At 43.4% G+C, this 23,570-nt stretch overlaps 1 protein-coding gene across 1 annotated transcript in view; it reads right to left on the bottom strand.

Annotated features, from left to right (window-relative positions):
• Nucleotides 1-23,570, bottom strand: part of B9D2 (B9 domain containing 2) — a 206,338-nt gene that overhangs the window by 20,104 nt on the left and 162,664 nt on the right. The window contains exon 3 of the mRNA XM_069644398.1: nt 3,120-3,245. Within this exon, the coding sequence (XP_069500499.1) occupies nt 3,120-3,245 (126 nt within the window). The remainder of the gene's footprint in view (nt 1-3,119; nt 3,246-23,570) is intronic.

Below are 23,570 nucleotides of genomic sequence, written 5' to 3'. Positions count from 1 at the left end.
ACCCATTAAATGTGTTTCTAGCAACAGCCAGAGTATTTAAACACTGACAACACTGCAACACTCTATTTAACATGTTATTAGAAATACTAGAGAGGTGGCTTTTTATGAAGATGTGCTGCTCCCATCTCCAGCAGTACCACTTGGATGAGCGAGAGGCCTTTCCAGGATGTTTTCTTACTGATGCAATGCATCTACTGGAAGTCTTCATGCTGGGGTACTAATAGTGTCTTTATTCGGTTGAAGATGCTCTGGCATTTTGCAATAACTGAAACATAAATTAAAAAATAAAATAAAAGGATGTTCGCTATGTAATGGGATACGAAGTCCGTTCACCCTTTCAGGCCATTTAAAACAGTTAAATAAAAACTAAACAAAGAAGATGGCCACCATGGAACGGGAGAAGGGACTGCATATAGTCTGTTTTTCCCTTCTATGGCAGCTATTAAAACTTTGTGTCAAATCGTTCTTCTACAAACTAATACAAACGAGACCCTTTGTTTGTAGACATTGTGCTGGGTTTTATAATGAAACAATTATTTGAGCAAGAGTGTTTTGAACGACATGGTAGTGCCTGATCTCTTTTGTTTTAAAAATTGAACCTGTTTGAAGTGATTGCATTGCAAACCATTTATCCTTTTTGATGTTATTGTTAGATTGCAAAGATACTAACATTTCCTAAAAAAATCATTAGTGCAAGGTGTCAGAGGCAAAGTTGTGAATTTACCTCTCAATTTGGAGGAAAATTTTAACATTCTAGGAGTGAAGTGTGACATTGCAAATTTTGTCTCCGTTTTAGTAAATGCGGTTGACAAAAAAGATGAGAACATTTGACAACAGTTTATAGATTTTGGAAATGTGAAAACTGCATTTGCGTTTATATTGGAGCACAATTACTTATACAATGGCAGTGTGACTGTACCAGACTTGTGTATGTTTGATGGTTAGTTAACAAACTAAAGCTATTTTTGTTGGTGGCTTCCGTTCTGATGACCAGGGATGAATGTGAGCGTTTGGGTCAATTTTTCTTCTGATAGTATCTTTGTAATTGGTCCCAACACATTGGGTAGAAATGTAGTGGCACTCTTCCTGGAATGACAAACAGAGTTTGCTTGTAGAGGTTTGGAACTCTTGGCAGGCCTGATCTGCTGAGAGTTCAGGTTCCTACCGGCAGTGTTTTACTAAAGCACCAGCATGGTTGGCAACGGTGCCAGAGCTTCATTGCTTCCATTCCCATGGAATCCTATGGGACTCCATGGGAATGGGGATGTACCATTTCCATGGAATCCTATGGGACTCCATGGGAATAGGGATGTACCATTTCCCGATTTCCACTGCCTGCCATATCTTGGTGGAACCACGAAGTGAGGCAGTGGAAACAGTATTACAGGGTTATATTTTCAATGTAGCTGTGAGCAGTGGTGGTGCAGAATTAACCTCCACTTATTAAAAGGTGGTGCTAGCAACAGTCAGAGTCTTTAAACATGTTCAGCATTGCAACACTCCATTTGAAGAGAGGCAACTTCATTTATTGTAGCATTGTCTTTTTAGAGTTGTCATTTTTGTTATTATCTATTTTCGTCACAAGTTGGACGTTTGAATATGTTTAACAGTGTGCAAGAAAACACTAAGACGTGGCCCTTCTAATGTTCCATCAAAAAGCTTGAGAACATCAATTATGATAAATCATATGGGGTTAGGGTCCTGGTATGATTTGGATAATGTGTATTGGAAATTGCACAAGATGGTCTGGCAAACGGTTCGAAAGTTGAATTGGCACGGCTGCGTGGCTTTGCACATCTTCCCACCGGCTAATTGCCTTGGTGAGTTGCATCAACAAAGGAGCCAATGGCACACCGAGATGCATTTACGGAAAACTACACGTATGACGTTCCAAGACATCTGCATGTGCAGAATCATCCAATAACACGTCAAATTACATTGAAGCAGCTATGCATCAAGCTGCAGCTGATTATAATACATGCTGCAGCTTCACGCCTATGCGTCATTGCTAGCCATGACTACGGACAGTACAATCGCACGTTCGGATGTATTGACGCGGTTACGCCCATGATAAATCACAATATCCGCGCATACGACGCCGTCCAATCAGCAGGCACGGAAGTCTGTAAGCACAAATAATTACCACACCAACAAAAAAGAAGTTTGCATTTATCATTGCCTTTTGTACTTGCTAGTGAAAGGGTTTTTCAGTAACTGCAAGCACTTTACCCCTTAAATTCTTTATTCTTTTTACCCACTTTTCGCCCTAATCTATTAATCAATTTCCCCAAATAAAATAATTGAGTACAAAACTGAGACCTAGAAAAACAGGGTGGGGCTTAACAGTGGTAACAACAACCCCATAAGCATCAGGGGTAACCAAATGTTGATCACTAGAATGTATGCAAATGGCTTGTGAATAAAATTAGATTGACAAGCTCTGTAAAATGCAAGAACTGTCCTCTCCGAGCAGCCACACTGTACAGGACCTTCAAATACTATAGTAGCCATCGCCTCAGTTTAAGTTTTTTTCAATTAAGATGACTTCCCATACCAAGTTTCTGACATATCATATTATGTATACTGAATACTTTCTTGAAGGATACATTCCCATCAAGCTGACAGATTATATTAAGCCTCAAAATAACACTATTTGGTCGAAAATCTATTCGCCTCATTTGGTTAGTTTCAGACATTAAATATTAAAGCTACCGAAGGAATAAACTATAGCATCACCAGCAGCCAGCACCTCACTAAGTATTTCATTCCACAGTAAGAGTTGGCCAGAGCGGCAAACACTGGATGGAAGAAAGATCTTTTTCCACACATGATTTCAGAAAACAATAGCAAAAAAGCAAGCATTAATGGATTAAGCCAAAAACAATATGCCAGAGTTCCCCTTTAAAAAAAATCCTCAACCTGAAAAGGGAGAACGAGATATTGCTACACTGTGCATGTCCCCCAAAGCACACTGCACATAAATCTCATTCTCAAGCTCCGGTGTAGAGGGAAGAAATGGCTTGTATTTGTTCTATCTGTTCACACAAACAAATGCCATCTCGTGCCTCCCGAGATATGTTCCTAAGCACAGCTGACAGGCCCACTTCTTCACTCCTTACCCTGCAGGCCTTTGGTTGCAAAGTGAATGTCGATGGGATGGGACCAGCATGCCATCTCCTGATTCTGGGGATTATCCACCTGGGTCTGCCCTTCACTCATGCCAGACAACAGTTTCCAGGCACCACCTGTGGGTAGAAAACAGAAGGCGCTATTTATTTTTGCGTTTCCATAGAGGTCAAAGTTGTTTCAAAGGAACTTAGGGCGCTATAAATTGTAATCAGGTAGATGTCAGAATCATTTATAAACATTTCCCAAAGTAACCATCATTGGTCACATATAGAAGAAACTGGTTTACGAGGACTGCGTAAATCTTCTGGAAAACATTTACAAATACCAATTTACGTGTTCATCAAGCACTTTATTCTAATGCATCTCCCATTCATTCCGATCTAAAGAGAGTTCAGGACATGCAGCCTCCACATTCATAAACACTTTAGCGGACGTTAGCAATGAATACAAACAGGCGACACAGACACGAGGCTGTGTGCCGTTTTGACCTCACTGTATCAGCAATATGCAGCAATAACGATTCAGACAAGTGATGGAGAAAATATAACCCGAGGAAAGCCTGGCTTGCCCATGCCCGCCACTCCCTTGTCTGCATGCCCAGGGCTCGCGCATGCACATCATGCTTCTCTCGCCTTGTGCCATGGTGTCACACCATGTAGGCGTTGGAGCAGCTGGGCTGAGGAACATACTAACAAAGTCCAAATTCAGTTTATTTACTGTTAATGTTCAAAACATGATACCTGCCGGACATTCTTAGCTGCTCTGTTACGTATTCTTGTAAAGCGTACGAACACCTGAGGCAACTATTGGCGTAAGGATACCAACAGAACGTCAGTCAGATAGAAAACAGAATAATTAAAACAAATACAGGGTTCGAAATTGAGATGGGACAGGTTAGCTTGAAACCAACAGCTACCAGGAGCTACTTTTGGCTGCTAGGGCCAACTGGTGCCTTCCAAACATTACATACCACATTAACTTGAGTATTTGGGAATGTTAATAAAGAACTAGAACACATCTAGTACACATTTAAACACCATGGTTCATACAAAATGTTAAAGCAGCATTTCTTGAAGTTTCTGGTTCCCCTGCGGTAGCTCCTGCCTACAGGGTAATGCCCGACACCCAGAAGCTGCTATTATCACCTGCTTATCAAATCTCAATTTCAAACCCTGCAGATAGGTTTTCAGCAGACGTCTATTGCAAATGGTTCTCGGTGGCCCTAAGAATGAATGGTAGAGAGTACCACAGCTAAATTGCGGACACAGAGAAGGGCTACCCCCCCCCCCCCCCCCCCCCCAAGTGTGGATAAGCAAAACTGAGGAACCAGACAGGCATTTTGAGAGTGTAGTGAGTGGGTGGATCAATAAGGTGGAAACTTAGACGGCAACTACTCCACACCCTGAATGTAGAATGTCCGATTAACTTTGCAGAGGAAACAGGCAGCCAATTTAGGAAACTGAGAACCGGGGAAATATGGGAGACATAAGGGCTCTCTGTGGCTACAGATTTAGCAAGATTCAAAGCCAATGAGTGAGAGAGTGGTTGAGCTAAGAGAAGTAAATTGCAATAGTGCCATTATTACAGCCAAGTCTACATCATACAATGATAGAATCTCTAAATCCAGCTCTGAATCGAAAGAGCTCTTCACCATTTTCAAAGAACCATCTACCCCAGCCACCAAGACCCAAGAGATCGTTAAAGATCAAACTTGGTGTAACACCACTCCCTTGCTCCTGCCCTGGCTGATTTCTGCAATCACTCTTTGCCACTGGAGTCTTCCCATGCCCCCTGAAGCATTCCCTTGTGCACCCTCTTCTTAAGAAACCCTCTGCCGACCCCACCTGCCGGGCTAACTATCACCCAATCGCCATCACTCCCTTCCTGGGCAAGCTCCTGGAGAAACTAGCCATCTCCCAGCTTAATCTCCACACTGAATCTGTTGGCTGTCTTCATGACCATCAGTCCAGCTTCAGAGCTGGCAGAAGCATGGAAACTGCTCTCCTGAATATCCGTGAAGACCTGCTCTCCAACCATGACTAACACCACTGGTGTCCTCATCCTGCTTGATCTCTCTTCTGCCTTTGACACCGTCAACCATGCCATCCTGCTCAACCATCTCTGTGATAACCTGGGTATCACAGGTCAGGCTCTGGCATGGCTGACTTAATTCCTCTCTGATCGACCCTCCCAGGTCCAACTTGGGTCCTTCCTCTCCGCTATCGTTTTGCCTACCTGTGGTGTCCCCCAGGGGTCTAACCCCTCTCCCCGGCTGTTTAACCAATACCTGGCACTCCTTGCCCACAGCATCACCGCTCTCTGCCCCAACTTTCAGTGCTATGCGGATGACACCCAGCTCATTTTCAGGCTACCCTCGGCCGCCTTCCCTCATCTCGGACTGTCTGTCTGTCTGCTATCCAGGAGTGGTGTGCCGCCAATGACCTCTGCCTTAATGCCAATAAGACAGATTCTCCTCATCAGCACACCTGCTCCCTCCTTTCATGCAGCTTTCTGGCCGGCCTCTCTTGGCCCTCTTCCTGCTTCCACCTGCAAGGCTAAAAACCTTGCCGTCATCTTCGACTCCATACTCTCCTCACATCTTGGATGTCTCTAGGAAGTCACACTACCAACTGCACTTCCTCAGAGGTATTCTTCCTTTCCTCTCCTCTCCTTCCCCCAGACGCTCACTGTCTCCAGAGCTCTGGTCCTCTCTAGGCTGGGCTACTGCAACAACCTCTTTCTAAATCTGCCTGTTTCTATTCTCCGCCCTCTGCAACTCATCCAGAAAAGGACTGCAAGACTTGTCCTTGGCCTCAAGCCCAGGGATTGTATCTCTCCAGGACTGACATCTCTGCACTGGCTCCCAGTGGCCGTGAGGATTAAGTTCAAAACCCTCTGCATCGTCCATAAGGCCTTCTGGGGCCTGGGGCCACAATACCTTCAAACTCTCTCTTGCGAAATATCTTACTTCTCGAGCTCTTCGCTCATCCGCCTCCAACTCCCTGAGGGTCAGTCTCTTCTCCAAGCAACGAGTTGGTGGTAGACCTCTTTCTTTGGCTGGTGCCTCCCTGTGGAACAGCCTCCCTGCCTCCCTTAAACTCGAGGAGGACCATCTCCAGTTCCGAAAGCACCTCAAAACCTTTCTCTTTGCTTCTGCTTTTTCGCCTCCTCTCCTCTGCTGACCTCCTGGCTGTAACCGGAACTGCACTGGCTTCCTGGACACCCCCTGATCAATGGCCCAGGTCCATCCTCTGCCAGCGTCACACACCTGCACTGCCCGCCTGGCAATCTCTGCACTTGGGGACTGTTCTGTATCCCTACAGTCCCCTACCACCTTGAAACCTGTTGTGACACCTGATGTCTGCACTTACCCATGCACTTGCCATGATTCCTGATGTCTGCACTTACCCATGCACTTGCCACTTGCTGGCTGTTACTTATTGTTAACTATTCCCATGTGCTACCCTGTCCCTTGCCCCCCTCCCACGCACTTGCGCGATCTGAATGACACCTGGCCTAGTAGGATCGTGGTCTGTCCTCCATTTGTTCCCCTCCCTCGCCCCGTCACGCCTTGAAACACTTGTGTATAGGCGCGTTATAAATGCCATATCATACCATACAGTCCGGCCTTCTAAACAAAATTGAACTCCACAAGAAGAAAATTCTAGACCACCACAATAACCTCACTCAGGACATTAAACCAGCCTCCAACGCTGAAACAGACAGAGGCCACAAAACGACCCTACTACACCTTTCAAATTCAGAGAAATCTCTGAACAAGAAGTAATAGAAATAGTGAAGAAGGCGCAGAGCGCACTCCAGTTCCCAGTCTTATACCCGATGCAAAAAGTAACTGGGTTAAATCCCAAGAATGGCTAAGTATTAACAGGGTTGAATCCCAAGTGCTGCAGTTCAGCTGCAAGTATTAACAGGGTTAAATCCCAAGTATGATGGTTTGCCCCCATCCCCCAATATTGGGAAAGATGTGTGCTCCAGGAGGGGTGTCGGTTCCTGGTCGCCTGAATTGAAAAAATGTTCTCACTACATATACCAGCATCTTTAGAGACTGAAAGAGCAACTAAATTGTTAACACCTGAAAAGAAACAGACTCCCTGATGGATGATTGCGACAAGAAAGCGTTTGTAGGAGAACAACTAAAAAACAACTGAACTGCAGCACTTGGGATTCAACCCTGTTAATACTTGGACATTCTTGTGATTTAACCCAGTTACTTTTTGCAACAGGTATATTTTGACTGGGAACTGAAGTGCGTGCCTCGCCTTCCTCACTTTTTCAAGTAATAGAAATAGTGAACAAAATCAAGCCCTCCAACTGCAAAGTCGATGCCTGCCCCGCCAAACTAGTGAAAGCCTGTGTAGAAACACTTGCACCATTTCTCAGGTCATTTATCAATGCCTCGTTCAACTCCAACTGAGTCCCAGATTGCCTAAAAAGAAGCCTTGGTGCGCCCACTTCTCAAAAAACCCACCCTAGACCCTGAAAATGCCAACAACTACAGACCTATCACCACTGTCCCCTTCCTGCTCAAGATTTATGAGAAAGTGGCCAACATGCAAATCCAGCAATACCTGGAAGAAAATCATATCCTAGGTAAAAGACAATCAGGCTTCCGTCCAGGACACGGGACAAAGTCCGCCCTACTCAATCTCAAAATACAGATCAACATCATGGACAAAAGGTAAACCGGCACTGCTGCTCCTGCTGGACCCTTCTGCTGCCTTTGACCTACCTGGTTAACCACGACATCCTAGGTATGCAACTAAAAAAAGAAGCCCACTTCTCTCCTCAAGCCATCTCTTGGGTCACTTCCTTCCTCAAAAGGTCGACTCATGAAAGTCTTCTCAGACTCGCCTGCGCCACCCCAACCACCATCCACTGTGGGGACCCACAGGGCTCATGCATAACCCCCACATATTCACTGTTCCACTCTTCAATGATTTGGATTGTCGCAACATAGCCTACACCAACTAGGACGACGACACACAAGTCCTTCTCCCCCTCACCAGCATCTATGAACAAGACGCTGCAGCGCTAACCAAGATCTACACAGCCAACCAAACCTGGATGGCAGCCAACGGCCTCTGCTTAAACGGTGATAAAACAGAGATCCTCATAGTAGGTACCAAGGAAACCTTGAACAAACTCCCACCACAATACAAAACCTTTAACATTGACAACTCCACCATTATGGTCTCCTCAGCAGTAAAAACCCTAGGAGTATACCTTGACTCAACTCTTCAATGTCAAGTCAAGTCAAGGCAATGGCCTCCTCCGCCGCACTCACCACTAAGGTTATCAATGCGGTTAAACCTTTCCTCTCCACTAAAAACTGCTTATCAATAGCCAGAGCCACAGTAGGCACCAAACTGGACTACTGCAATGCCCTTTTCTTGAGCGCCTCTGCAAAAAATGTAAACAAAATGCAAATCACACAGAACAATGCTGTGAGAAAAGCACTGAGTATTCCGAAAAGGGAACACATCTCTCAAGCCAGGAAAGAAGCACACTGGCTTCCAATAAAAGAATGCATCCTCTTCAAAACCATATGCCATCACACAAGATGCCTCTCTGCTGACATCTATCAGAAAGGTTAGCCCTCAATTCGTCCACCAGACCTACCAGATCCCATCTAACCAACCAGATCTATGTACCCACCTGAAAAATAAGCAAAGCCGGCAGGTCTAGCTGTCAACACTTGGCACCAAAATGTTGGAACGCACTACCCACTGCACTAAGAAATGAAAAATCCTACACCGCATACCGCAAACTGCTGAAAACCACTCTGTTCACCTAACTCGCTTCCTCACCTTTCTTATATGGACTGTCTGTATGTAATGCTATGAACGTGCCTACCTGCTATAATGTATTCCTGTACCAACTGAGCATACTGTAACAGCGCCCGATGCCCCTGGGCTGGTGTGCGCTATATACATTCAAATAAATAAATAAATAAAAAAAATAGTCCATGCGGCTAAGAACAAGTGCCGCAACGACCGGAGGACAGAGATTAGAAGGAATAACAAGGCAAGACCTCCTGCAAAATTTTCCGCTGAAAAAGGCAAGTCTGACAGACAGCACTAACCTGAGCCTCGGTGGATAAGGATGCAGAAAATCTGAACCCAAGATTTTTTTTTACCACAGGTATCGGAGTCCACAGGGCCAAATCTGAAGCCAGACAGAGGACGTCCAAAAAGAAGAGAAAAGAGATGAAGTATAACCGAGCACCAGGACGTCTGTCTTGTCCCCATTCAGTTTAAACCAATTGCTGCCCATTCATCCCGCGACAGCAGACAAGAACCCCCTAATCCAAGATGCTTTTTGACACAGACATCAAGCCAGACGATGATCTGGGTGTCATCAGCATAGGAATAGCAGCGGAAACGGATTAGTTACGCAAGAGGCTGGATGTAGACATGGAATAATGTTGGGGAGAGGGCAGAGCCCTGGGCGACACCACATGAGAGTGCGAAAAGAGTAGGAATAGAAGAAAGGAGGCGAGGAAAGGAGGAAAGAGCAAGAGTTTGACCCCCCTCTCAGCCAGGAAGAATGTAACCCACGACAGAACTGGGCCCGACAAGCCGGCCGCCGCGAGGCAGCCGATTAGAAGGGGGTGGTCAACTGTATCAAAAGCTGTTGATGGATCTAGAAAAATCTTCGCACTCACTCCTCCCTAAACACGACCAGCTGGGCGAGATCATCCATCACAGAGACCAGAACACTCTCAGTGCCTCTGCCTGGTCGGAACCCTGACTGAAATGGCTGAGTGAGGAACTTCTTGAGTGGGGATCTCATAAGGTGTACTCTCGCGACCCGTATGTCAGTGCTATTAAGGTTAGCAATGGTTGTTTTATTTTATTCTTGTGTCGCAAGGGTGTAGGTCAACACGGAGACAGAGTCCCTCAGCTCCGTTTGTAAAGTAAGCAGTAGTTTGTTTGTGCCTACACCTCTTTGCGCCAAATTTCTGATCTGAATGAATCAAAGTACGTAGTCAAGTTTCTTCAAGCATATTTTCTTAATTTATTTGATATATATTCTGCCCATATGGATGACACGTGTTTCGGCGTTTCTTTGACGCCTTTTTCAAATCCGGGCTGAATGCAAACGTAACATGTAATAAAACAAAACACAAAATATAACATATGAAATCGCATTTTAGCATATTTTTTAACACATTTAGTAGTTAAAATAGTGACTTAGGCTGTGTAGTATATCCTTTGAGCATTCTCAAATTACATGAACACCTGAAAGTGCAGCACCTCTTAGTTACCTCAAATGGTTAAAAATAAATCCATTACAGTGACTATGTTAGTTTTTAAAATTAAATATGTGCAATCCGAAAAAGAAGTAAGTATGGGATGGCATGGATCTAACAATTTTTGGCTGTCAGAAAAGCATGTAAATTTGTTTTCTTACCCTTATTGAATGTGATACGAATCTCCCTTTCTTTATTTCCGGGAATTAGTTTTTAGTTGAAGTATATCACGGTAGTTCCAGGGTTAAATCCCACCTAAAACAAATTTGATTATTCTATTATGCTAACATTAGCCTTTTAACCTTCTATCGGATTGATTCTTTGTGCATGATTCCCTTGCATATATTTAGACACATTTTAAACTCTGGTAAGCATGACTAGTAACATCTTTCTCATTGAATTTATATAAAAAAATGTTATTCATATTTGCAATCCTCCAATTGCATTACATATCCTTGGTCTCATGCATTCTGTTACTCTAGCGGTCACTAGGAATTACTTTTTCAGTTACAACGACTGGTAATCGATTTGCTCCCCATTTGTGTTTACCAAAACACCCTGTCGCGTGAGTTTGAAATCCCAACAAAAATATATTTTTATTTATGCCACTCGGCATCAAGCATGCATTATTTTGCATTTGATGTTGGTTTTGCCAATGAACAGATAACGGATGGTTTTTGTCTTGACTTCCTATAGCTGAAATATGTTCTTGAGGCATGAGCAGGTGAATTTTGTAGGTAAGCGCTTTTAAGGGGTGGAAAGACCACCGCTACAAGCATGCTCAATGTAGAAATCAGCACGCTTGATGCCGAGTGGCATAAATAAAATATATTTTTGTTGGGATTTCAAACTCACGCGACAGGGTGTTTTGGTAAACACAAATGGGGAGCAAATCGATTACCAGTCGTTGTAACTGAAAAAGTAATTCCTAGTGACCGCTAGAGTAACAGAATGCATGAGACCAAGGATATGTAATGCAATTGGAGGATTGCAAATATGAATAACATTTTTTTATATAAATTCAATGAGAAAGATGTTACTAGTCATGCTTACCAGAGTTTAAAATGTGTCTAAATATATGCAAGGGAATCATGCACAAAGAATCAATCCGATAGAAGGTTAAAAGGCTAATGTTAGCATAATAGAATAATCAAATTTGTTTTAGGTGGGATTTAACCCTGGAACTACCGTGATATACTTCAACTAAAAACTAATTCCCGGAAATAAAGAAAGGGAGATTCGTATCACATTCAATAAGGGTAAGAAAACAAATTTACATGCTTTTCTGACAGCCAAAAATTGTTAGATCCATGCCATCCCATACTTACTTCTTTTTCGGATTGCACATATTTAATTTTAAAAACTAACAGTCACTGTAATGGATTTATTTTTAACCATTTGAGGTAACTAAGAGGTGCTGCACTTTCAGGTGTTCATGTAATTTGAGAATGCTCAAAGGATATACTACACAGCCTAAGTCACTATTTTAACTACTAAATGTGTTACAAAATATGCTAAAATGCTATTTCATATGTTATATTTTGTGTTTTGTTTTATTACATGTTACGTTTGCATTCAGCCCGGATTTGAAAAAGGCGTCAAAGAAACGCCGAAACACGTGTCATCCATATGGGCAGAATATATATCAAATAAATTAAGAAAATATGCTTGAAGAAACTTGACTACGTACTTTGATTCATTCAGATCAGAAATTTGGCGCAAAGAGGTGTAGGCACAAACAAACTACTGCCTGACTGAAATGGGTCAAAGAAACCATATTCTTTAACCAGAAGGTAGTAAGAGGTGGGATCAGAATTTCCAAGTTTCATAAAGAACGGAGCAAGAGAGATGGGGCAGAAAGAAATGTGCAGGGACAGTGGGATCTAATGACGGTTTCTTTAAGAAGGCATTACAAGTGCATGCTTCAGCTCCGCCGGAATGAGACCATGAAAACAGAAAAGAATGACTGCATGTGACACCTGCAGAGCAATAGCTGCCATGATCCCTTTGATAACCGCTAATGGAATGGGATCAAGCGGGATGAAGACTTAAGGTGTCTGGTGGTTATGATAGTATCAGCAGAAAAGATTGGAAAGGAGGACCAAGAATTACCCAAGTTTTTCCATGGGTTTCCACTGTTTCGGTATAAGTACTATGGTGGCCTCTCCTAGACCTGGTGGAAGGAACTCCTTTTCCCCTTACTTTCCTAGAGCATGTTCTTCGTGGCCTCCAATTATTCCTCCTTCAAACTGATCCACCACTCCAGCGGGAGTCCATCCGGTCCCGCTGACTTACCCTTAGCCAGTTGCGACAGTGTGGCCTTTAGCTCCTCCATCATTATGTCCATTTCCAAGGCCTCTCTTTGTGCCTCCATGTGTGTATCCACTGATTGGGAAGGGTATCCACATATTGGCATACCTCCTCATCCCTTTTCCCAATCTCTGCTGTGAATAACTTTTTATAAAATGTACCAAAGGCCTGCGTAATATCTTGAGGTTTTCACTCTTTGGTCTGTGTCTCTCATCTGAATCTCACTTATCTTGTTCTGCTTGTCCCTGTGGGCCAGCCACACAAGTAATTTACCAGTTTTATCTCACCATTCATAAATGCGTGCCCCTTAAGCCACCAGCACATTTTAGCTTTGGAATTCTTTAATTTGAACCTCCTCTCCAGCGTTTTTCAATTCCCTCAATGTCGTATCTTTGCAACTGCTGCCTTTTTTCCTCCAACCATCCAACCTCACCTTCTGCTTCCCTTTATTGCCTCCCTCGCCCTTTCCTTCGCAACAACAGATGCTATTGCCTTGCCTCTCCTCACTATATTATACACTTCCCAGAATGTCAGTTTCAAATCCACTGACTCTCGGTCGATCTGAAAGTAATGCCCTGCTTCCTCTTTCAACTCTGTCACCACACTATCATCTCACAGATTGTATGTGCTTAGTCTCCAGGTCCCACCTATTGTATGGCTATTTAACTAGATTGGCATGACTGAGCATGATCTGAGACCACTCTAGATAGATGACCCGCAGATGTCACACAGTATTACTTCATCTGTGGGCATATCCAGGCCTTCAGACAAGGCCTTTTTACGCATGAAAATCTTGTAAATACGACAGCTTTATTAATTATTTTCCTGCGTACATTTACACACGTTTACATGAGGGGGCTGTGCAATGGTCAGGTTGCTTGACAAAAACCAGAAGGCTTCTTTTGATTTGTAATCTACATGGTTGTAATTGCAAGCCATGGATAAAAGCCTCTGAAACAGAATGCATTTCTCTGAAGCCTTTCAAAAAAAGAAACTGCACACTGCGATAAAAGGAATGGTTTCTATCCATTCAGCTTCTGCTGTGTTGAAGCTCATGGAGCAAACAGAAGCACTGTGCATATTTAGTTTCGTAGTATTTTAGGATTGTATAATTAATAAGATGGAAAGCCAAGTTGCAATTGAGAATTATTATTATTTTAATTATTTACAAATTATGCTTTTTTCCCAGTGATAGCAAACCAGTATTGCACAATTGTATTTTTCAGAGTTCCGGTGCTGTGAGCATAATCATGCTTAGGCACATCATTTTCCCCCTTATGTACACTAATTATAAAATCTGTGTGTAAAATGAGGACTATGCACAGTCTAGTTTACATCCATTCAACATTCATAATGGGGTACATTATTATAAATGGTCAGTGGCAGCAGAGTATTTGATCAAGGGTGAGTGATTGTCATTATACCAATCACAGGTGTTCTAGCCTCTCAAATCTTCAAGACTACAATTCAAACATCCAAAACCTTACTCTCGAGGAAGTGCAATTGCTGTTCAAAAACAAATGAAAGTTACATTGGTAATTGAAATAGAAACTCAGCAAAACCTGTCCCTTTGATAATCTAGATAGGTATTTAAATGTATGTAGCGCTTCATGCATGGTTTGTCCAAAATCTAGGTACTGGAATTATTATACCTCAGTCGACACTCAGTTAACTGACCTCTGTAGGATTTTAGGCAATAGGATAGCTCAGCCGGTTGAGCACTCGCTACTGCAATCTGTGTGTGATCTGTCGGTTGCAGATTCGAATCCCGCAAGGCCAACTCAGCCTTTCATCCTTTCGAGGTCAATAAAGGAGTACTGACTGTGGTTTGGTGATTATTGGGATAAATATGTTCTATGTACAGCGCTTTGCCAAAGGCGCTATATAAATAACCATTTGACCATTAGATTAGAAATAAAATTTAGCATGAATTTCTTGCCTCTTTGCACTGTTGTATCATAACAATGGCATACCATTAGGTAGTAATAGCTACAGGAAATGAGGACTTTATTAAACATCAAAAGACAATTCTGCTATCAAAACACACAATATAATTCATGTTTGCTTTACTATGTAATTGGCTAGGTGTTTGAGTTTTCAACATTTAAATATATACACGAGAGATCAAATGGCCAGACCTTAGAGAAATAATGAAAGGTGTATTCTGTCACAATGCAGAAGCTGCCGCATAGTAATGATTTCCATACAGTTTTTGGACACATCGGCTGGATGTTGCATACCTTTTACTCTCTTGCAAAGGCAAGGCATAAATTAGTTTTCAAAAGTTGATTAGCAAAGTTTGCTAATTAAAATGTTTTTGATTAGCAAACAGACCCATTTGATTAGCAATTTTGTACTAATATTTATGTCACCAGTGATTATTTGTACCAAAGACATGAAATGACCAACAATACAGCAGTTTTGCGTAGTGCTGAATTAAGACATTATTGAGAGGAGCTGGACCTTGCAAATTCTTCAAACTTTAGCTAGAGCTGCACGTCAGGTAACTTTACCTATCCAACCTAAGAGAAATGCACTCAACCCTTAGCAACGGTGGACAACAAATTTAAAATGTGTTTTCTGTAAAATGGTGCAAGTCACTACGAACAGTCTTTTTGTTTGGCACGCTGCTTCCACCCAGAGTATATGAAATAAAGCAACAGGGTGATAATATAGAATGTCGAATAGGGTTCCATCATGGGTTGAGCACCAGTTGCAAGATGTATGCAACCTGCAGGTTACAGTACCAAGTTTGCCATCAAAAGCATGCGATCATGTGATCATGTACATTTTCAAAAGTTCACTAGTCGACAAGATGCATCTTAACAAAATGAAATATAGTTGACACTATGAAATGGTACACTAAACTAAACTTGACTGTAAAGCATGGAGCTGATGCAGTGTTTTACAGTATCAATACTGTAATTATTTAACAACTTACACTTTAGGAATGGAATTACCCGACTGTCTTTTTAAAAGATATAAAGTTGACATATTCTGGTCTTTGCCAGACAGTATACAGAAAGCTTAATAAAAGTATCATCCGGATTACTTCAAGTTTGCAATTATTTGAAAAAGAAATTCTTGCCTAGCACTACTACACATGCCTTTAGTGTAGGAGACGATTACTGCTGCACTTTCCCTCCATTAGCACTTTAAGTGAATAGAGAAAAAAGGGCGGAGGGAGCACAGAGGGCGAGAGAGGAATGCAGGGTGAGCTGTGCTTTCCGGGTTGAGCGCTCGCTGCTGCGATCTGAGTGTGAACTGCAGGTCGCAGGTTCAAATCCCGGCAAGGCCAACTCAGCCTTTCATCCTTCGGAGGTCGATGAAGGAGTACCAATTTCGGTTGGGTGACATTGTATGCAAATATTTTCTCTGTAAAGTGCTTTGGATTAAGGCCCTATTTAAATAACACATCATTAAATAATTAACTTTTCTACACAAGTTGATTAGCAAACCTACAGAATTGCATAGCAAACTGCTATGCGACACTGCTTTAAGGAGAGAAGTCTTTTTTTAAAAAATATGGAGTAAAATACTCCCACCTCAAAATCTTATCTGGCGCACTGGGCATATCAGATCATCTTTCCTTGACAGGGAAGCATGGGCTGCTGTAAAGATGGAGTACTCCCTTTGATCTGGATACAACTCCCTCCATATATCTGGCAGGCCCGTTGCATTCAGGAAATTCCCTAACTGAGCTCCCCATCCTCCAAACCCCTGATCCCGGGATTCCAACTATTGAGTGTCGGATTATAGTCACCTCCAATAAATAACGGGCCTCGCAGGGCATCCAATAGGAAAGTTTTAACTTCGTCCAAAGTAGCGTGGGTGGTGTGCATACACAAATAAATCTAAATACTCCTTCCTTTTGTTCCGGTGATCCAAGCAATTAGACCACCGGGGTACCATATTACTTTAAGTAATGTGCAGGTTCAGTGATCTTCCGTCTAGTAATGCAACCCCTCCCAATCCCCTTGAGAAACTCACGTGTGCCACACAGTCATAAGGTTCCATGAGTTTCCAATAGGTGCATCTCCTGCAGCATCCAGTTTGTGTCGTTTTATGTATGAAAAGCCTGCACTGCGCTTTATCTCTTCATGAAGACTGTTGGTATTCCAAGACATGCATTTCAGTATTTAATCACCCCCTCCTCCAATAACGTGCATGCAATATGAATGAACTCCTATTGTCTGTCCTGTGTAGCCCTTTTTGTTCCCAGTTCCACTACCTGCATTGCACAACTAGTTATGACACACATACTTGTTAAACTTCAAACTTCCCCACCCCATACCCCGACAGAGAAGTATCTTTCACCCCAACAACCCATAACAACCCCCTTAGCCCCAAAACCTTTTACGATAATCGGAATATCTATATACTCTCCCCAATAAGGGTATCCTTCCACTCATACCCCTTGTCCACTACATCTCCACTGCTTTCAAGTTACCAGAGCCTTGCTCCCTCCCCCACAGCAACCAAGTCCCCCACCTGCATTTCAAGACAGATCTATTCTTTTCATCGTCCGTTCCAAATGTATCCGTTTATCGTTTGACGGGACGTGACCCTAGAGCAATGATGGCCTTTCAATGGAAAAACATGACTGCAGTAGTCCTGTGGGTACAGGGTCTCTTTTGCTCTTATGGAGAATTCATTTTACAGCTGTTACATGATATAATTTCCTTGTTTTCCATCACATCCTCTGATATAGAAGTCGTGGAGTTACTGGAAACTTCTAATAACGCTACATACAGGATCTATATGCTTTCACACGCTCCCATAGACTGTTGCTTATTCTGCCTATTTTGCTTGTCTAGGTTATGACTGTACAATCCAGCAAATTACAAGTGGGACGAGTGTACTCAATATAGGAAAACACTGCTCCACTGTTAGGGATAGACTACACATCTTGCATATTGGCAATGGTAATACACATTCTGCCAAGCGAGGGTCAAATTGTAGGCAGCTCCCTGTGGGGTATGAACCCATCTCGATCAATATCTCTAGAAGCAGCACCCGATTTGTTGAAATAGATCAGGGCTCTGGAGTTGAAGAGGAATCCGAGGCGATTAACTGGCAATTACTCTTTTTCGCTCCACCCTTCAAGCAATGGATTTGCCCGTAGCGGTGTCAACTAAGGTGTGCTTTCGTGGAACACCTGAGGCAATTCATTTGGTTTCACTGGGTTAATTTCAGGTATTGACCGGTTTAAAATAGCCGCCTCTGAAGCCATGGAAATCGATGGCAGATGAACCATCCAATGACTGGCCCCCAAAGGTGATAAGGGGAGAGGGAGAGTGAGAGGGAGAAGGAGAGAGAGAAATTTTATTTATTTTTTTAAAAAGGAAGGTCTTCAGCTGCTTCTGGAACTTCAAGTGGTCCAGCTCAAGTTTGAGAGGGGAAGGGAGGCACCTGCAGAGGAGAGAGATCTACCCCCCCCCCACTCTCTGCCTGGAGAAGCGTCTGACCCTCAGAGTTAGAGGTGGCTGAGCGAAGGGCTTGAGAAGGAAGGTGATTTAGAAGGGAGTTGGATGTAGTGAGAGTCCCAGGCCCCAGAAAGACTTGTGGAAGATATACGGTCTTGAACTTGATCCTTGCAGCCACAGGGAGCCAGTGGCGTGATTTCATGGCTGGATAGATATGGTCCCTGGGCTTGAGGCCAAGGACAAGTCTTGCAGTCCTGTTTTGGATTAGTTGCAGAGGGCGGAGAGTAGAGGAAGGCAGATTGAGAAAGGGGCTGTTGCCGTAGTTCAGCCTCGAGAGAACCAGGGCTTTGGAGACAGTGAGCTTTTGGGGGAAAGTGAGACAAGGAAGAAAACCTCTGAAGAGGTGCAGCTGGGTAGTGTGCCTTCTTGGCAAGGTCCGTGATGTGAGGATAGAAGGAGAGAGTAGAGTCGAAGTGGACACCAATGTTTTTTGCCACACATGAATGCAATGAAGAGGGCCCAAGGAGGGCAGCCAGAGTGAGAGGGGAAAGTGGGAGCAGGGGTCCCAATGATGAGGATCTCAGTCTTACTGGCATTAAGGCAGAGATCGTTGGAGACTAACCAATCCTGAATCACGGATAGACATTCAGGAATGAGCGAGCGAGGAGAGGAGGCTGAGGAGAGCTTGAAAGAGAGCTGAGTGTCATCCACATAACATTGAACGTTAAAGGCGAAGGTAGAGGTAAGATGGGCCAAAGGGGCCAAGTAGACATTGAAGAGCCAGGGTGACAGGCTAGAGCCCTGGTGAACACTGAACGGCAAGGCATAAAATAAGCAGTGTTGCATAGCAATTTGCTATGCAATTTTGTATGTTTGCTAATTAAATTGATGCTAGCTATTTAAGTTGCCCTGTTCAATAAAAGCACAGCTGACCCTGCAGTCCACTCTTGCCATCAGGGCTCACTCCACTCTTTTCTCTGTAAGTTGAAGGGGGCTAGTGGACAGAGAGAGTGTAGGAGCCTCCAATCGTATCTTAAGTGTCGAAGGCCTGTGTGGGAGTGCAAGAATGTTTTATTTTATTTTTCAAATAATTGCAATCTAGAAGTAATCGGGATTATTCTTTTATTAAGCTAACTATATCCTGTATGGCAAAGACAGGCATGTGGTAACTTTTTTTTTTTTTAAGTCATGCAATTCCATTCTTAAAAATGTAAATTGTTACATAATGCATAATTACAGAATTTTTACTGTAAAACACTACATTGTCTCAAAGCTTTATAGGAAAGTTTAGGTTTGTGTATCTAAATCTCAGTGTCTGCTATTTTTCAATTTGTTGGGGAAGATGCATCATACTGACGAGTTAACACTTTTGAAAATGTACATGATCACACAGTCAAATGCATTCGATGACAAACGTAATTCTGTGACCTGCTGGTTACATCGTGCAGCAGGTACCCATGAGCTGAGTCCATATTCCTCGACATTCTAGCTTATCACCCTGTTGCTTTATACCCGATACCCTGAAAGTGAGATGGCTGGAATCAACAATCTTCCACCTAGTTTGCAGAGTTCTCTGCCTGCCACGCCAGCCAATCTGCTTAGTCTCTTACTTTCTTTCTCTTGCATAATGAATACATAAGCTCACTAGATGTTTACGCAAAGTAGTGATCAATAGTTCCATCCAGTCTGTACATCTTCATATCTACTGCACTAGCAAACACATTAGCCTCCAGTGATTGATCTGCTTTAGGATTAGGATTACATTATATATTAGCACCTGTTTTCAGAGCCTTTTTTTCATATCTTTGACCTGTCTTGCAGCTAACTTTTTACATTGTATAGGCACTCCTCCAGGGCTCGCAAAGTCCATTTGAATAGTATAGTAGATTTTATGAAGGGCAAGTATTATTTGCAGGGGATGTTTGAAATTTTATTTAACATGTAGTAAATGTCAAATAGGTTACACTGTGCATGGCTTGTCTCCGAGTGGCAGCATTGTGCCAAACAAAATGGGTTTGTGGTGACATGCACCATTTTACAGAAAGCACATTTATCTTTGTTGTCATCCGTTGCCATGGGTCAAGTGCATTTCTTTTAGGTTGAATAGGTAAACTAAGCTACTCGACCTGCAGGTCTAGTAGAATTTGAAATACTTTTCAGTGTGTGACATATTAGTTTAACATTGCTAATCAATTGGGTTGGTTTGCTAATCAAGAACATTTTAATAGAAAACTCTACTAATCATTTTTTTTAAATCTAATTTATCCTTTGAGAGAGGTGGTGGAGAGAAAGGACCCAAGTTGGACCTGGGAGGGTTGGTCCAGGAGGAAGGAAGAGAACCACTCCAGGGCCTGATCCGTGATGCCTAGGTTCTCACTGAGTCAATTGATCAGTATGCATGATTGACCATGTCAAAACCAGATGAAAGGTCAAGGAGGGTGAGGATAGTCTATATAATTTCTGAGACAGCCTCTGCCGATGACTCACTACTTGCTTGTTCCTTATGCTGGACCTCTCTCATGGGATGCCCCCATACTCTGCTGCTTAACATGGATGACCATCCAGGTGGCAAGCACAATTATTCTTTGATTGCGAATGTTGAAAAGAGTGAGATTGTGGATTACTGCATTGTTTTAGGTGATCTTAATTCTAGGATACCAGCGGATTTAGCCACTTAGGAGGGACTTCCTATACCTGTTCTTAAACAAAGAATGATTCCTGAGGATTGGGGACCACCCAGGCAATTACACGAGTCATTGGCAACAGTGCCTCCACCATTTATTACATATTTGTTTCCTCTTGCCCGTTTTCCCCCAAAAATTGACCTTACTGTTCCTTGAGAAGAGAGGTATTATGATCTTCTAATCGCTCACCTAGCCATTAGCAATCAGGAGGCAAACACAGGCAAGATTGGTCTGGTGGAGGTTAACAATGAACTTAACAGGATCAGTTGGAGTCATGACAACATATACTAAGCCAACTTGCTTCTTCCTTCTGTTGCCCAAAAATATTTTGACTTCTCCAGCTTGATAGATGGGGTATACCACGTGGCGTATTTAATAGGATTGTATCACTCCATACCACCAATGTCAAAGTACGGGTCACTGTAAACAGTGAGGTCACTAAATCTACGCCCACCTATGACCGACTTAAAAGAGGTTGCATTCTTTCACCTTTTGTTTTAAACTTATGTTGCGGTCCTCATATAAACACACCTGCCGCTAGGCCGCCTAGATTGGGATTTTCTCAAATGCAGTAGCTGTTTGGCATGTTGGCTTGGGACTAATAGGATTGAAGTCGTCAACACGTCAATCTGGGGGTGATGTGAGAAACCTGAGGGTATTCTCCCCAGCAGACCTCGATAATCCCTTATTCAGGTGGCCAGGAAGGGCTTGTGCTCTCAGATCCCAGCCCTGGTGGTGGACGAGCGAGGATCAAGTGGTTAGGCGAGCCCGGGGTTATGCTCAGGGGAATGCCCCAGGTGAGACCCGGTACTATACAGTGGAAAGTGACGAGGAAGACTAGGTGCTCGTGGCTTTTATGGGCTGCATCAAATCGAAATCCCTTGCGCCGAGAATCCACCATCCCCTCTGCATCTGGTGAATCCATTAGACAAGCTGTTGCACTTAGAAACCACATTCCTCAGAATCCCTGTTTCCTACCTGAATACTCCCAGTCATTCTTTTTTACGTCCATTTGATTATTCTTTCCCGAAACCCCAGAATACTGCCTTGACAACATCAGGTCACGATAAAAACTCTGGTAATTTTTGTTCATTGCACAACCCCTACCAATCTCACTCCTAATTCACCCAACCCCCTATTACGAGGGCTATAATCCTGTATAACACCTTTTCTCCATCGTACCCTGTAGGATACTCAGGAGCTCTACCACTTCCTTACATTGTGACAGACAACGGAAAAATGCTAAAACTGTTTACCCGACATGTGGGTCAGGCAATTAACCAGAATATCACCCACAATGGACGTCACTTTCTCTTACCACAGGGATAAAAGGTGGAGCACAAAAGTGCAATATGAGCAAGGCAGACCGCACAATGAGAGAGCCAACTCAGCATGGCAGTTCAAGAGGAGGAGAAAAACGGCACGAACCTAGAGGGTGACAAGGAGAGAAGCGACCTTGCCCTTTCCGACCAAGGCATGTGAAACCTCTGCTGAAGGAACCGTAAGCCAGTGAACAATAACCAGCGTGTGCTGCAGAAGACGTCAACGGTACACAGGGCCAGCCTCCACTGATAACCAAGCCAGGGAGAGAAGCTTGTTTTCCATAGTACCAACCTTGACTCCAGGGAGAAGAAAAGCCAAGCGGTTCATCACAGCCGGTGAGTCAAGGGGAGAGCCGATAAGAAACCGAACTGTGTTGAATGAAAGTAGCAAACAGCTAATTGAACTGTGAAAGAATCGAAGAACTTGATACCAAAGGGGTGTGGGGTGGCCAGCAACAGACGAGTCAGGCACCACTCACTCAGGAAACTCTGGGCGATTACCCGAATATCTACCGATACCAGAAGGCCTTGGGAAAGGAGAGAAAGGGGTCAAAGGGGTCATACAGGGGTCCAGTAAAATCCTCTGTAGAGTCAAAAGTCTTTGACCGACCGATGATTATGAAGCTAAGGGAAGTGAATCCTAAATCATAGGAACTAACTGAGAAAATGTGCGATTGACTAAGTTGGCAAGAGTGAATCCGGCAGAGGGATGTCCACAGTAAACTGTTCAAAAAGACATTGAGATTTGTGAAGGTCACAGAGGAGATTCCGTTGAAAACCGTAGTGAACCCGACGAAAGGAAGGCAAACAATCGATATGGGTCTGAGCGCAAAAGAGGTGAAAAGTCATCACCCATCAGAAAAGGCTGTAGTGAATCCGACGAAAGGGAAGGCAAGCATTCGTGAAGGGTCTGAGCCCAGAAGATGGGGATCCAGGGGTGAGAAGCCATCACCCCATTGACAAGTAAACCACAGAGAAAACTTTTGAATACAATCCAGGGTGAACCTGGCAGAGGGAGGCTGACAAACGAAAGGGGTCTGAGCCTGGAAGAGGGAGACCCAGGGGTGAAGCAATATCACCTCCAGGATAATCAGGAAAGAACTTTTGTTTATTATTAACCTAGCAGACCCTCAGAAGCAAGAAACCCAACTACCGAAGCTCCTGATAGTGCAAAGAACATTTGGTGAATCCGAGCCCAGAAGAGAGGGATTAAAGGGGTGAAAAGGCATCACCCATCGTACAGGCAGAAAGGAACTTTGTTTATTATTTTGGATACATCAGGTCCACGGAGGTAAGAAACTTTTTGGTAGAAAAAAGACCTAACCACGAAGGCCCCGATTGCTGAGAGTGGAACTGTTGGCTTGTGCTGCGAAAGCACAAGGGTGTGCTGTGCTTTAAAATCATACCTTGTCCTGTGCTTAAAACG

This window comes from Ambystoma mexicanum, chromosome 2p (genome assembly GCF_040938575.1).
Source record: "Ambystoma mexicanum isolate Mex_15411 chromosome 2p, UKY_AmexF1_1, whole genome shotgun sequence".
NCBI classification, from domain to species: Eukaryota; Metazoa; Chordata; class Amphibia; order Caudata; family Ambystomatidae; genus Ambystoma; species Ambystoma mexicanum.
This window is presented reverse-complemented; position numbering and strand designations above follow the sequence as displayed.